General features: G+C 44.7%; 1 protein-coding gene across 4 annotated transcripts in view; it reads left to right on the top strand.

Annotated features, from left to right (window-relative positions):
- Positions 1–15,760, top strand: part of LOC118938212 (phospholipid phosphatase-related protein type 2) — a 52,518-nt gene extending 36,758 nt beyond the window's left edge. For 2 of the 4 annotated variants that reach the window (XM_090204467.1, XM_090204465.1), the window contains 5 exons: positions 4,869–4,989; positions 5,262–5,512; positions 6,529–6,705; positions 8,777–8,904; positions 11,132–15,760. In XM_090204467.1, coding sequence (XP_090060593.1) covers positions 4,869–4,989; positions 5,262–5,512; positions 6,529–6,705; positions 8,777–8,904; positions 11,132–11,237 — 783 coding nt within the window. In that variant the 3' untranslated portion in view covers positions 11,238–15,760. Of the gene's footprint in view, positions 1–4,868; positions 4,990–5,261; positions 5,513–6,528; positions 6,706–8,776; positions 8,921–11,131 lie in introns of all 4 variants that reach the window. The other 2 variants (XM_090204468.1, XM_090204466.1) reach the window with 1 other exon arrangement.
- The last annotated feature ends 1,100 nt before the right edge of the window (positions 15,761–16,860 follow it).

The following is a 16,860-nucleotide window of genomic DNA, read 5'->3' as shown; positions in this document are numbered from 1 at the left end:
CTATTCAATACAGCCAAGCCTTCAAGTGTGACTCTCACACTCTGACAGATGATTAGAAGACCCAGACCTAGATTTCTGCCACTAAATGGCCCTCCTCGGGCTATGGAGCGGTAAACAGACACACACACACGCATGCACACACACACGTACGTACAATCTTAGAAAAAAGGGTTCCAAAAGTGTTTCTGTGGCTGTCCCAACAGGAGAACCCTTTTGGGTTCCATGTAGAACCCTCTGTGGAAAGGCGTTCTTCCTGGAACCCAAAAATATGATCCTATGGGGACGGCCGAAGAACCCTTTTGGAACCCTTTTTTCTAGGAGTGTACGCTAACATCTGAGCCCTCACCGGGGCCCTCAGGCCTGTGTAGAGTGAAGGGGAATGAGAGGAGACAGTATTAGCGTTAGCCTGTGATGTGGTTGAGTCATCTTCAGAGCTCAGCACCCGTAGGGACAGAGACCATGCATATGAATAGCATCGTTTGCATCCCACATGGCACCCTATTATCCTATAGTGCACTACTTTTGACCAGAACCCCATGGACCCTGGTCAAAAGTAGTGCACTATGCATGGAATAGGGTGCCATTTGGGACACAGCCCCGTTTAAGACTACTTTTGGTCGTTACTATACATGGGTACTATTGGGAAGGCATAACCCTGCTGAACCATGGCTGTTGTAAATGCCAGTGGGGCAAAACTGGATGTACTGTGACAACGTTTTCCTGACGTTTTCCTGACGTTCTGGTCAGGTTGTTTACTGGTTATAAAAGGATGTTTTTTTACACCCTTTTTGTTGTTGCAAACAGTAAAAAATGTCTATGTGGTTGTAATCGGGTTAGCTAATGACGTCTTCTCAGCCAGAAAAACAGTTTACAACCACGTCACATGGTAAATCTTGTCCGCTGTGTTAAGCAGCAGTATCAATGTATATAGAACTATCAATAGAACTAGATACAGTGGGGCAAAAAATTATTTAGTCAGCCACCAATTGTGCAACGACCATTGCCAACAAAGGGTATATTACATACAGTAGTTATATCTCTATACAGGAGTTATATCTCAATACAGGAGTTATATCTCTATACAGGAGTTATATCTCTATACAGGAGTTATATCTCTATACAGGAGTTATATCTCTATGCAGTAGTTATATCTCTATACAGGAGTTATATCTCTATGCAGTAGTTATATCTCTATACAGGAGTTATATCTCTATACAGTAGTTATATCTTTAACAGTATTTATATCTCTATACAGTAGTTATAGTGTATCTCTATGCAGTAGTTATATCTCTATACAGGAGTTATATCTCAATACAGGAGTTATATCTCTATACAGGAGTTATATCTCTATACAGGAGTTATATCTCTATACAGTAGTTATATCTCTATACAGGAGTTATATCTCTATGCAGTAGTTATATCTCTATACAGGAGTTATATCTCTATACAGTAGTTATATCTTTAACAGTATTTATATCTCTATACAGTAGTTATAGTGTATCTCTATGCAGTAGTTATATCTCTATACAGTAGTTATAGTGTATCTCTATGCAGTAGTTATATCTCTATACAGGAGTTATATCTCAATACAGGAGTTATATCTCTATACAGGAGTTATATCTCTATACAGTAGTTATATCTCTAACAGTATTTATATCTCTATACAGTAGTTATAGTGTATCTCTATGCAGTAGTTATATCTCTAGTTATATCTCTAACAGTATTTATATCTCTATACAGTAGTTATAGTGTATCTCTATGCAGTAGTTATAGTGTATCTCTATGCAGTAGTTATATCTCTATACAGGAGTTATATCTCAATACAGGAGTTATATCTCTATACAGGAGTTATATCTCTATACAGGAGTTATATCTCTATGCAGTAGTTATATCTCTATACAGGAGTTATATCTCTATACAGTAGTTATATCTCTAACAGTATTTATATCTCTATACAGTAGTTATAGTGTATCTCTATGCAGTAGTTATATCTCTATACAGTAGTTATATCTCTAACAGTATTTATATCTCTATACAGTAGTTATAGTGTATCTCTATGCAGTAGTTATAGTGTATCTCTCTGCAGTAGTTATATCTCTAACAGTATTTATATCTCTATACAGTAGTTATAGTGTATCTCTATGCAGTAGTTATAGTGTATCTCTCTGCAGTAGTTATATCTCTAACAGTAGTTATGTCTTTCACATAACTGCGTCATCTACATCTTTGTCTATGAGAGAAACATATACCACTACCCACTCTCCCCACTATGCCAGTACCCACCTCTCCCCACTATGCCAGTACCCACCTCTCCCCACTATGCCAGTACCCACCTCTCCCCACTATGCCAGTACCCACTCTCCCCACTATGCCAGTACCCACCTCTCCCCACTATGCCAGTACCCACCTCTCCCCACTATGCCAGTACCCACCTCTCCCCACTATGCCAGTACCCACCTCTCCCCACTATGCCAGTACCCACCTCTCCCCACTATGCCAGTACCCACCTCTCCCCACTATACCAGTACCCACCTCTCCCCACTATGCCAGTACCCACCTCTCCCCACTATGCCAGTACCCACCTCTCCCCACTATGCCAGTACCCACCTCTACCCACTATACCAGTACCCACCTCTTCCCACTATGCCAGTACCCACCTCTCCCCACTATGCCAGTACCCACCTCTCCCCACTATGCCAGTACCCACCTCTACCCACTATACCAGTACCCACCTCGCCCCACTATACCAGTACCCACCTCTACCCACAATACCAATACCCACCTCTCCCCACTATGCCAGTACCCACTTCTCCACACTATACCAGTACCCACCTCTCCCCACTACACCAGTACCCTCTTCTCCCCACTATACCAGTACCCACTGCTACCCACGAAACCAGTACCCACCTTTCCCCACTATACCATTACCGACCTCTCCCCACTATACCAGTACCCACTATACCAGTACCCACCTCTCTCCACTATGCCAGTACCCACCTCTCCCCACTATACCAGTACCCACTATACCAGTACCCACCTCTCTCCACTATACCAGTACCCACCTCCTCTTCACACTAAACCATTAAATCAAATCTAATCAAATCAAATGTTATTTGTCACATACACATGGTTAGCAGATGTTAATGCGAGTGTAGCGAAATGCTTGTGCTTCTAGTTCCGACAATGCAGTAATAACCAACAAGTAATCTAACTAACAATTCCAAAACTACTGTCTTATACACAGTGTAAGGGGATAAAGAATATGTACATAAGGATATATGAATGAGTGATGGTACAGAGCAGCATAGGCAAGATACAGTAGATGGTATCGAGTACAGTATATACATATGAGATGAGTATGTAAACAAAGTGGCATAGTTAAAGTGGCTAGTGATACATGTATTACATAAGGATACAGTCGATGATATAGAGTACAGTATATACGTATACATATGAGATGAATAATGTAGGGTATGTAAACATTATATTAGGTAGCATTGCTTAAAGTGGCTAGTGATATATTTACATCATTTCCCATCAATTCCCATTATTACAGTGGCTGGAGTTGAGTCAGTGTCGGTGTGTTGGCAGCAGCCACTCAATGTTAGTGGTGGCTGTTTAACAGTCTGATGGCCTTGAGATAGAAGCTGTTTTTCAGTCTCTCGGTCCCAGCTTTGATGCACCTGTACTGACCTCGCCTTCTGGATGATAGCGGGGTGAACAGGCAGTGGCTCGGGTGGTTGATGTCGTTTATGATCTTTATGGCCTTCCTGTGACATCGGGTGGTGTAGGTGTCCTGGAGGGCAGGTAGTTTGCCCCCGGTGATGCGTTGTGCAGAACTCACTAACCTCTGGAGAGCCTTACGGTTGTGGGCGGAGCAGTTGCCGTACCAGGCGGTGATACAGCCCGTCAGGATGCTCTCGATTGTGCATCTGTAGAAGTTTGTGAGTGCTTTTGGTGACAAGCCGAATTTCTTCAGCCTCCTGAGGTTGAAGAGGCGCTGCTGCGCCTTCTTCACAATGCTGTCTGTGTGAGTGGACCAATTCAGTTTGTCTGTGATGTGTATGCCGAGGAACTAAAAACTTGCTACCCTCTCCACTACTGTTCCATCGATGTGGATAGGGGGGTGTTCCCTCTGCTGTTTCCTGAAGTCCACAATCATCTCCTTAGTTTTGTTGACGTTGAGTGTGAGGTTATTTTCCTGACACCACACTCCGAGGGCCCTCACCTCCTCCCTGTAGGCCGTCTCGTCATTGTTGGTAATCAAGCCTACCACTGTTGTGTCGTCCGCAAACTTGATGATTGAGTTGGAGGCGTGCGTGGCCACGCAGTCGTGGGTGAACAGGGAGTACAGGAGAGGGCTCAGAACGCACCCTTGTGGGGCCCCAGTGTTGAGGATCAGCGGGGAGGAGATGTTGTTGCCTATCCTCACCACCTGGGGGCGGCCCGTCAGGAAGTCCAGTACCCAGTTGCACAGGGCGGGGTCGAGACCCAGGGTGGGTACTGGTTTAGTGTGGAGAGGAGGTGGGTACTGGTTTAGTGTGGTGAGGAGGTGGGTACTGGTTTAGTGTGGAGAGGAGGTGGGTACTGGTTTAGTGTGGAGAGGAGGTGGGTACTTCCCCAGAGGAAAGTAACTGAATGGAATACTTCCAGTTGTTGTACTGTTAATACTGTATGACCACATAGGTTACTGTGGCTGGCTGAAACTAGCCATAAATAATGGCATATACAAGAACTGAGTATACTGTGAACAAATACAGGATACCGTTCTTTTGTAGTGGGTTTGGATTTGCTCGTAGCTCTTTCAGTGTTTTACACTAACCTCTCTGCCTTTCTCTCTGTCTGTCTGTCCATCCGTCCGTCTGTAGATTCTGATTGGAGAGGTGACAACGTTCTTTGTGAAAGCGGAGGGGGCTCAGGAGAAGACCATTGTGACGGCTGACTGCTGTTACTTCAACCCCCTCCTCCGCAGGATAGTACGCTTTCTGGGTGAGCCTCGGCTATAGGTCCCACTGTACATTAGACCATATTAAACCTGGTGTATATTGGTCCTAATATATTGTGCAATATATTGGGCATGCTGCCTCACTACTGTCATTCAGCATTGAATGAAGGGTTTTTATCTCTCTCTGCCCTCTCGTTTGTCTCTCTGTTTCTCCCTTCTCCTCTCCCTCTCTTCCTATCCCTCTCTCTCTCCTCCCCCATCCTCTCCCCTCACCCTCCACCTCCTCCACCCCCGTTCTCCTCCTCCGCCCCCTCAGGCGTCTACTCCTTTGGCCTCTTCGCCACCACCATCTTCGCCAACGCAGGCCAGGTGGTGACAGGAAACCAGACCCCTCACTTCCTGTCTGCCTGCCGCCCCAACTACACAGTCTTGGGCTGCCAGTCCCCCATGCAGTACATCACAGAGCGCCGCGCCTGCACTGGGAACCCCTACCTGGTTGCGTCTGCACGCAAGTCCTTCCCCTCCAAGGACGCGGCCCTCAGCATCTACTCTGCTGTCTACACAGTGGTAGGAACTAGGGGGAAGTTAGAGGGGAAGGAATAAAGTGTGACACCGGGAAGAATAGAGATATGTTTTCTGATATCAGTGTTTTGAAGTGTGAATGTATGTTTCTGTACATTTCTATGTGCTTAGTGGAGGTAGAGGGTATATCTAGAATTTATATCTCTGTGTGTGCTTCTGTGGAGGTACTGTATATTTAGACTTTATAACTCTGTGTGTGCTTCTGTGGCGGTGATGTATATCTAGACTCTATAGCTCTGTCTGCTTCTGTGGAGGCACTGTATATTTAGACTTTATATCTCTGTGTGTGCTTCTGTGGAGGTACTGTATATCTAGACTTCATAGCTCTGTGTGTGCTTCTGTGGAGGTACTGTATATCTAGAATGTATAGCTCTGTGTGTGCTTCTGTGGAATTACTGTGTAAGAGTGCGTGCTGGTGGCAGGGAAGTCAGGCGCAGGAGAACGAACTTGGTATAACACGGAGCAGTTTAAAAAGTGCTCAAAAACCAAAATATACAAAATAATACAAGTGGGTACAAAACCCGTCGCACACCAGAACATATCCTGCACATAGTTTACAAACAAACAATCACCGACAAGGACAATGAGGGGGAACAGAGGGTTAAATACACACATGTAATGAATGGGATTGGAACCAGGTGTGATACAAGACAAGACATAACCAAAGGAAAATGAAAAGAGGATCAGCGATGGCTAGAAGGTCAGTCAGCGACTTCGACCGCCGAACACCGCCCGAACAAGGAGAGGGACCAACTTCGGCGGAAGTCGTGATATCCTGTATATGTAGACTTTTATAGCTCTGTGTGTGCTTCTGTGGCGGTACTGTATATCTAGAATGTATAGCTCTGCTTGCATCTTAACCTCCACCTCTGTGTGTGCTTCTGTGGAGGTACTGTATATCTAGAACGTATAGCTCTGCTTGCATCTTAACCTCCACCTCTGTGTGTGTGTCTGCAGAATAACTTTTAAATGAACTATTCCTTTCTGTGTGTGTGTTTCAGATGTACGTGACGCTGGTGTTCCGTACAAAGGGCACCCGGCTGACCAAGCCCACCCTGTGTCTGACCTTCCTGTCCCTGGCTGTGCTGGTGGGGGTGGTGAGGGTCACGGAGTACAGGAACCATTGGGGTGACGTCTTGGCTGGATACCTGACCGGAGGGGCCATCGCTGCCTTCCTGGTGAGAAGACTCGGGAGTAGGGGGTGGGGAGGTGGGGGTAGGGTGGCGAACGTCCTGGTTGGATACCTGACTGGGGGGGCCATCGCTATCTTCCTTGTCTGGGGACTGGGGGAGTAGAGGTGGGGATGAGGGCTATATGGGGTAGTGATGAGGGCTAGATTGGGGTAGGGGTAGTGGTGGGTGTAGGGGTGAGGGCTAGTTGTAGGGGGGGTTGATGGGGAGATGAGGGCTAGATGGGGTTAGATGTGGGTAGGGGTAGTGATGAGGGCTAGATGGGGAGATGGGGGTAGTGATGAGGGCTAGATGGGGAGATGGGGTTAGGTGTAGTGGTGGGTGTAGGGGTGGGGATGAGGGCTAGATGTGAAGATGGGGGTAGGGGCTAGATGGGGAGATGAGGGCAGTGGTGGGAGTAGAGGTCGGGATTTTTATTTTTATTTAATTTTACCTTTATTTAACTAGGCTAGATGGGGGTAGGGGTAGTGGTGAGAGTAGAGGTGGGGTTGAGGGCTAGATGGGGGTAGGAGTAGTGGTGGGAGTAGAGGTGGGGATGAGGGCTAGATGGGGGTAGGGGTAGTGGTGGGAGTAGTGGTGGGGATGAGGGCTAGATGGGGGTAGGGGTAGTGGTGGGAGTAGTGGTGGGGATGAGGGCTAGATGGGGGTAGGGGTGGGGATGAGGGCTAGATGGGGGTAGAGGTAGTGGTGGGAGTAGTGGTGGGGATGAGGGCTAGATGGGGGTAGGGGTAGTGGTGGGAGTAGTGGTGGGGATGAGGGCTAGATGGGGGTAGAGGTAGTGGTGGGAGTAGTGGTGGGGATGAGGGCTAGATGGGGGTAGAGGTAGTGGTGGGAGTAGTGGTGGGGATGAGGGCTAGATGGGGGTAGAGGTAGTGGTGGGAGTAGTGGTGGGGATGAGGGCTAGATGGGGGTAGAGGTAGTGGTGGGAGTAGTGGTGGGGATGAGGGCTAGATGGGGGTAGAGGTAGTGGTGGGAGTAGTGGTGGGGATGAGGGCTAGATGGGGGTAGAGGTAGTGGTGGGAGTAGTGGTGGGGATGAGGGCTAGATGGGGTAGAGGTAGTGGTGGGAGTAGTGGTGGGGATGAGGGCTAGATGGGGGTAGGGGTAGTGGTGGGAGTAGTGGTGGGGATGAGGGCTAGATGGGGGTAGAGGTAGTGGTGGGAGTAGTGGTGGGGATGAGGGCTAGATGGGGGTAGAGGTAGTGGTGGGAGTAGTGGTGGGGATGAGGGCTAGATGGGGTAGAGGTAGTGGTGGGAGTAGTGGTGGGGATGAGGGCTAGATGGGGTAGAGGTAGTGGTGGGAGTAGTGGTGGGGATGAGGGCTAGATGGGGGTAGAGGTAGTGGTGGGAGTAGTGGTGGGGATGAGGGCTAGATGGGGGTAGAGGTAGTGGTGGGAGTAGTGGTGGGGATGAGGGCTAGATGGGGGTAGAGGTAGTGGTGGGAGTAGTGGTGGGGATGAGGGCTAGATGGGGTAGAGGTAGTGGTGGGAGTAGTGGTGGGGATGAGGGCTAGATGGGGGTAGAGGTAGTGGTGGGAGTAGTGGTGGGGATGAGGGCTAGATGGGGGTAGAGGTAGTGGTGGGAGTAGTGGTGGGGATGAGGGCTAGATGGGGTAGAGGTAGTGGTGGGAGTAGTGGTGGGGATGAGGGCTAGATGGGGGTAGAGGTAGTGGTGGGAGTAGTGGTGGGGATGAGGGCTAGATGGGGGTAGAGGTAGTGGTGGGAGTAGTGGTGGGGATGAGGGCTAGATGGGGGTAGGGGTAGTGGTGGGAGTAGTGGTGGGGGTGAGGGCTAGATGGGGCTAGGGGTGGGGATGGGGACATTACCCATTCAGTTTCAAGTTAGAGCTGCAATGTTTTAATTTACATCACTTTAAATAACTTGTCTTCAGCAGCACATTTTTACAGTCTCTCTCTCTCTCTCTCTCTTTCTCTCTCTCTCTCTCTTTCCTTCTCTCCCTACCCCTTCTCTCCCTACCCCTTCTCTCTCCATCTATCGCTCTCATTCTCTCTCTGTGTCTCTCTTTCCATCCATCCTTTCAATCTCCACCTCTCTCTACCAGGTGACATGTGTGATCAACAATTTCCAGCAGACGGCATCAGCCCTGCCCCCGCTGCCCCCCCAGCGCCCTCAGCCCCCCCACGGCATGCTACTGTCCACCCTACCTCGCGTGGAGAGTCCACTTGAAAAGTTAAGTTGCCCTCAGGTAAGGGCTGGGGGGTCACAGGGGATAGTGTTCTCATAAAATGAGCCATCCTCACATCTCTTGTAAATATGAATGTGAATTCAATTAATTCATTTGTTCATATTCATTCTTACAAGAAGGGTATTTTTTATGGATCTCTTTAGTAGAGGTCGACCAATTAATCGGAATGGCCGATTAATTAGGGCAGATATCAAGTTTTCATAACAATCGGAAATCGGTATTTTTGGGCGCCTATTTTGCCGATAATTTTTTTTATATATATTTTTTTATACCTTTATTTAACTAGGCAAGTCAGTTAAGAACACATTCTTATTTTCAATGACGGCCTAGGAACGGTGGGTTAACTGCCTTGTTCAGGGGCAGAACAACAGATTTGAACCTTGTCAGCTCGGGAGATCCAATCTTGCAACCTTACAGTTAACTAGTCCAACGCTCTAACCACCTGCCTCTCATTGCACTCCACAAGGAGCCTGCCTGTTACGCGAATACAGTAGAAGCCAAGGTAAGTTGCTAGCTAGCATTAAACTTATCTTATAAAAAACAATCAATCAATCATAATCACTAGTTAACTACACATGGTTGATGATATTACTAGTTTATCTAGCGTGTCCTGTGTTGCATATAATCGATGCAACGCTCGGGGATGATTTAACAAATCGTTGGGACGACTGTACCTAACCATAAACACCAATGCCTTTCTTAAAATCAATACACAGAAGTATATATTTTTAAACCTGCATATTTAGCTAAAAGAAATCCAGGTTAGCAGGCAATATTAACCAGGTGAAATTGTGTCATTTCTCTGGTGTTCATTGCATGCAGAGTCAGGGTATATGCAACAGTTTGGGCAGCCTGGCTGATTGCGAACTAATTTGCCAGAATTTTACGTAATTATGACATAACAGTGAAGGTTGTACAATGTAACAAGAATATTTAGACTTAGGGATGCCACCCGTTAGATAAAATACCAAACGGTTCCGTATTTCACTGAAATAATAAACGTTTTGTTTTCTAAATTATAGTTTCCGGATTCGACCATATTAATGACCAAAGGCTCGTATTTCTGTGTGTTATTATGTTATAATTAAGTCTATGATTTGATAGAACAGTCTGACTGAGCGATGGTAGGCAGCAGCAGGCTCGTAAGCATTCATTCAAACAGCACTTTGTGCGTTTTGCCAGCAGCCCTTCCCAAGCACAGCGCTGTTTATGACTTCAAGCCTATCGGCCTAATGGCTGGTGTAACCGATGTGAAATGGCTAGCTAGTTAGCTGGGTGTGCGCTAATAGCGTTTCAAACGTCACTTGCTCTGAGACTTAGAGTAGTTGTTCCGCTTGCTCTGCATGGGTAATGCTGCTTCGAGTGTGGCTGTTGTCGATGTGTTTCTGGTTCGAGCCCAGGTAGGGGCGAGGAGAGGGACGGAAGCTATACTGGCAATACTATAGTGCCTATAAGAACATCCAATAGTCAAAGGTATATGAAATACAAATGGTATAGAGAGATAGTCCTATAAATACTATATTAACTACAACCTAAAACCTCTTACCTTGGAAGTCTCATGTTAAAAGGAACCACCAACTTTCATATGTTCTCATGTTCTGAGCAAGGAACTTAAACGTTAGCTTTTTTACATGGCACATATTGCACTTTTACTTCTCCAACACTTTGTTTTTGCATTATTTAAACCAAATTGAACATGTTTCATTATTTATTTGAGGCTAAATACATTTTTATTGATGTATTATATTAAGTTAAAATAAGTGTTCATTCAGTATTGTTGTAATTGTCATTATTACAAATAAAGAAAATAAAAAAACCGCCAGACTAATCGGTATCGGCTTTTTGGTCCTCCAATAATCGGTATCGGCGCTGAAAAATCATAATCGGTCGACCTCTACTCTTTAGTTTATTGGTTTGGTTGCTACATGTGTTCTCTTGCCTGGTTAACCCTCATATCCCTTATGATTAACCTGGATAAATCTAATTTAAATAGATTATACTGTTCAGTAATATTATCCTCCCCTTTTCCAGCTTTATGAAACCCGATCTGTCTAAACCTTGTCCCCTCCCAACACAGACCTCTACCTCTTTAAATCTTCCAATCCCATTTGTATTATTCCCCTCAGTTACCCTGTACTTCTAATTATTTAACACATTCCTATCCTTCTTGCCTCCTAACCTTGTTCTCTCCTTCTCTCTCCCCTCCCCCAGGTTCCAAGACCGTACACTGAGATCACATGACCATCAGCCATACCTGTGTCCCGTCCCTCCCGATGTGCTCCTTCCCTCGCGGCGCTTCATCTCCAGCGAAGTCTAGACCTGCCATCCATCTCTGAGCACCACGCCCCCTGCCCCGCCCACCCTGAGGGGCGGCCCCCTCTCCGACGCTCATTCTCCACCCAGGTCTAGAACATGGAACCTAGAACCTAAATCACCCAGATCCAACCTCAAAACAACCTTACCTGGGAGGGACTACCTGGACTTGTCCAATAAGAAAGGCTTGTTTTCGTTTTCCGTTGCAAAACATTTTGCTATGGTGTGCAGTAATGAATACGACCCTGAAGTAGGTAGAAGTTTACCCTAACCATTAATACATGGTCAAATATCTTGTCATCCTTGTATGGTTAGGGTTGGGGGTAAGGGGAATCTGATCCTAGATCTGTGGTTAGCCTCCATCACCAAGGAGACGACCCAGGCCACGGCCATGGTAACCGGCTAAGTCCTCTGCGGGCTAAACGGATTTGATTGGATATGGCGTCCTTTCCCTCTGTCTGCCTCGACCTTGTTCATCAAATGTTGTTTTTTTGCCTTCTACTCTTTAGATTTTTTCCCAAGATGACCCAGTGGTGTACAAATACAAACTCACCAAAGCCAAGACTACTAAGAGCTGTGGAAGCAATTACAGTACCTTTCCCTTCGCCACAGTTCTATTGTTTTGTCTCCACTTCTCCTTTTGGGTCTCCTCTTTTTCTTCTTCTTCTACTCTACTTTAATGTACAGACAGAGAAGTCTTCTTCTACTCTACTTTCATGTACAGACAGAGAAGTCTTCTTCTACTCTACTTTCATGTACAGACAGAGAACACTAAACAGTGGTTGAACGACACAGAAAGAGGGGCACGGTGCATAAAAATAAACAAAACACAATGGAAAGATGAGATCAATATACAGTACCGGTCAAAAGTTTGTTTATTTGTACTATTTTCTACATTGTAGAATAATAGTGAAGACATCAAAACTATAAAATAACACATATGGAATCATGTAGCAACCAAAAAAGTTTTTATATATAATTTTATATTTGAGATTCTTCAAAGTAGCCACCATTTACGTTGATGACAGCTTTGCACACTCTTGGCATTCTCTCAACCAGCTTCACCTGGAATGCTTTTCCAACAGTCTTGAAGGAGTTCCCACATACGCTGAACACTTGTTGGCTGCTTTTTCCTTCACTCTGTGGTCCAACTCATCCCAAACCATCTCAATTGGGCTGAGGCCAGGTGAGTGTGGAGGCCAGGTCATCTGATTTAGCCCTACACCACTCTCCTTCTTGGTCAAATAGGCCTTACACAGCCTGGAGGTGTGTTGGGTCATTGTGCTGTTGAAAATCAGCAATGGCGTATCGCTGCAGAATGCTGTGGTAGCCATGCTGGTTAAGTGTGCCTTGAATTGTAAGTAAATGACTGACAGTGTCACCAGCAAAGCAGTGTCACCCCACACCATCACACCATCTCTTCCATGCTTCACAGTGGGAACCACACATGCAGAGATCAAAAATCTCAAATTTGGACTCATCAGACCAAAGGACAAATTGGTCTAATGTCCATTGCTCATATTTCTTGGCCCAAGCAAGTCTCTTCTTCTTATTGGTGTCCTTTAGTAATGGTTTCTTTGCAGCAATTCGACCATGAAGCACTGATACACTCAGTCTCCTCTGAACAGTTGATGTTGAGATGTGTCTGTTACTTGAACTCTGTGAAGCATATATTTGGGCTACAATTTCTGAAGCTGGTAACTCTAATGAACTTATCCTCTGCAGCAGAGGTAACTCTTGGTCTTCCTTTCCTGTGGTGGTCCTCATGAGAGCAAGTTTCATCACAGCGCTTGGTGGTATTTGCGACTCCACTTGAAGAAACTTTCAAAGTTCTCGAAATGTTCCATATTGACTGACCTTCATGTCTTAAAGTAATGATGGACTGTCATTTCTCTTTGCTTATTTGAGCTGTTCTTGCTATAATATGGACTTGGTCTTTTACCAAATAGGGCTATCTTCTGTATGCCACCCCTCACTTGTCACAACACAACTGATTCGCCTCAAACGCATTAAAAAGGAAATAAATTCCACAAATTAACTTTTAACAAGGCACACCTGTTAATTGAAATGCATTCCAGGTGACTACCTCATGAAGCTGGTTGAGAGAATGTCAAAAGTGTGCAAAGCTGTCATCAAGGCAAAGGGTGGCTACTTTGAATAATCTCAAATATAAAATATATTTTAATTTGTTTAAAACTTTTCTGGTTACTACATGATTCCATATTTGTTATTCCATAGTTTTGATGTCTTCACTATTATTCTACAATGTAGAAAATAGTAAAAATAAAGAAAAACCCTTGAATGAGTAGGTGTGTCCAAACTTTTGACTGGTACTGTAAGTCCTCAGTGGCTGAACGATGGAATCAAAGGAGCTGTTTGTAAAACTCAGGAAAAATAACCAGGACAAAGGAATAAGAACAGTTAAGAAGATATTTTAAATATTTGTATGTGATGAATGAAGATGCACTTTTGCAAATGATGGTGATGGCGCAGTTTAACTACCAGAGGCTTATATGCTTATATATGATTAAGTATATGTTGTGTATTTTGTGTTTTGAGGGATATTTAGTTTAGTTAAATACTAGTCTCTCCTCTGCTGTAGCTTCACACTATAGTAATGTGATGTTGTTTTCCCTCATCTGACAAGGAGTAACATTTAACTGGATATACTGTAACAACATGTGATTACATTACTGTTATTATACAGGTGGATACAAATGTTACAAAACATACAATAGCTCAAACAACCCTCAAGACGTCACGATGCAACAGCCCAGTTACTAACACCCAATAACTTTCCTACATTCTGGAATATACATTTGATATATTTCTTTAAATATACATTCATTATCACTACTGAAGTGGACTGGCTACCTGTCATTCATTATCACTATTGAAGTGGACTGGCTACCTGTCATTCATTATCACTATTGAAGTGGACTGGCTACCTGTCATTCATTATCACTGTTGAAGTGGACTGGCTACCTGTCATTCATTATCACTGTTGAAGTGGACTGGCTACCTGTCATTCATTATCACTGTTGAAGTGGACTGGCTACCTGTCATTCATTATCACTGTTGAAGTGGACTGGCTACCTGTCATTCATTATCACTGTTGAAGTGGACTGGCTACCTGTCATTCATTATCACTGTTGAAGTGGACTGGCTACCTGTCATTCATTATCACTGTTGAAGTGGACTGGCTACCTGTCATTCATTATCAATATTGAAGTGGACTGGCTACCTGTCATTCATTATCACTGTTGAAGTGGACTGGCTACCTGTCATTCATTATCAATATTGAAGTGAACTGGCTACCTGTCATTCATTATCACTACTGAAGTGGACTGGCTACCTGTCATTCATTATCACTGTTGAAGTGGACTGGCTACCTGTCATTCATTATCACTGTTGAAGTGGACTGGCTACCTGTCATTCATTATCACTACTGAAGTGGACTGGCTACCTGTCATTCATTATCAATATTGAAGTGGACTGGCTACCTGTCATTCATTATCAATATTGAAGTGGACTGGCTTACCTGTCATTCATTATCACTGTTGAAGTGGACTGGCTACCTGTCATTCATTATCACTACTGAAGTGGACTGGCTACCTGTCATTCATTATCACTGTTGAAGTGGACTGGCTACCTGTCATTCATTATCACTACTGAAGTGGACTGGCTACCTGTCATTCATTATCACTATTGAAGTGGACTGGCTACCTGTCATTCATTATCACTGTTGAAGTGGACTGGCTACCTGTCATTCATTATCACTACTGAAGTGGACTGGCTACCTGTCATTCATTATCAATATTGAAGTGGACTGGCTACCTGTCATTCATTATCACTGTTGAAGTGGACTGGCTACCTGTCATTCATTATCACTATTGAAGTGGACTGGCTACCTGTCATTCATTATCACTATTGAAGTGGACTGGCTACCTGTCATTCATTATCACTGTTGAAGTGGACTGGCTACCTGTCATTCATTATCACTATTGAAGTGGACTGGCTACCTGTCATTCATTATCACTGTTGAAGTGGACTGGCTACCTGTCATTCATTATCACTATTGAAGTGGACTGGCTACCTGTCATTCATTATCACTGTTGAAGTGGACTGGCTACCTGTCATTCATTATCACTGTTGAAGTGGACTGGCTACCTGTCATTCATTATCACTGTTGAAGTGGACTGGCTACCTGTCATTCATTATCACTGTTGAAGTGGACTGGCTACCTGTCATTCATTATCACTGTTGAAGTGGACTGGCTACCTGTCATTCATTATCACTGTTGAAGTGGACTGGCTACCTGTCATTCATTATCACTGTTGAAGTGGACTGGCTACCTGTCATTCATTATCACTGTTGAAGTGGACTGGCTACCTGTCATTCATTATCACTGTTGAAGTGGACTGGCTACCTGTCATTCATTATCACTGTTGAAGTGGACTGGCTACCTGTCATTCATTATCACTGTTGAAGTGGACTGGCTACCTGTCATTCATTATCACTGTTGAAGTGGACTGGCTACCTGTCATTCATTATCACTGTTGAAGTGGACTGGCTACCTGTCATTCATTATCACTGTTGAAGTGGACTGGCTACCTGTCATTCATTATCACTGTTGAAGTGGACTGGCTACCTGTCATTCATTATCACTACTGAAGTGGACTGGCTACCTGTCATTCATTATCACTGTTGAAGTGGACTGGCTACCTGTCATTCATTATCACTGTTGAAGTGGACTGGCTACCTGTCATTCATTATCACTGTTGAAGTGGACTGGCTACCTGTCATTCATTATCACTGTTGAAGTGGACTGGCTACCTGTCATTCATTATCACTGTTGAAGTGGACTGGCTACCTGTCATTCATTATCACTGTTGAAGTGGACTTCTGTGGTTTGTTTACCTATTGATGTATTTCTAGCGTTTTTATATTTATGAAGTGAAATGTTGCTGCGAGGTCAGTGTGGTTCTCGCTTTCACTTAGCATGGCAGTTTTGCTGCTATCCATTTACACAGACCATGCCCTCTTCCTCCTGCTCCTCTTCCTCCCCATTGTCATCACTTTCCCCTTTCATACTTCTCCTTCTCCTTAATATAGCTTGAAATGCAACTATCGATCTGTTGTAACAAAAGTGAAATGGAACCATGTTCACTTGGGAGTCCAGGCTTCTCTTCAACCCCGTCTTTGTCAGGTTAACATCTGTACTGTGCCTCCTCTCATCCCTATTCACCACTCTATCTAGATCCCTCGTTCATTCTCTCTTTCACCTTTACCCCATTCTGTCTCCAGTCAAGTTACAACACTGGAACAAGAGTGTATCGTGTCTTAAAGGTATATAGGTTTCTCGTTGTGTTTGATTATGTTATACTGTATGTTATATCAGTCATCCTAACCAGAGCATCAAACATCCTGAAACTGTCTGTTAAGAGCAAGAGTAGCAAACATCTAACTTTAGCTGGATTGTAGCATAAAGAGAGAGAGATGAAGTGACATTCTATAACAGACGCATTGTTAACGCACAGGCTGTACAGTCAGTGATCAACAATTAACTCAACTTGGGTGACTGACTGAAGTGTGTGTGTGTGTGTGTGTGTGTGTGTGTGTGTGTG

Source organism: Oncorhynchus mykiss, chromosome 17 (genome assembly GCF_057628025.1).
Source record: "Oncorhynchus mykiss isolate SJ-2025 chromosome 17, ASM5762802v1, whole genome shotgun sequence".
Taxonomy (NCBI): Eukaryota; Metazoa; Chordata; class Actinopteri; order Salmoniformes; family Salmonidae; genus Oncorhynchus; species Oncorhynchus mykiss.
The sequence above is the reverse complement of the archived record's forward strand: the minus strand, read 5'-3'. Positions and strand labels throughout refer to the sequence as shown.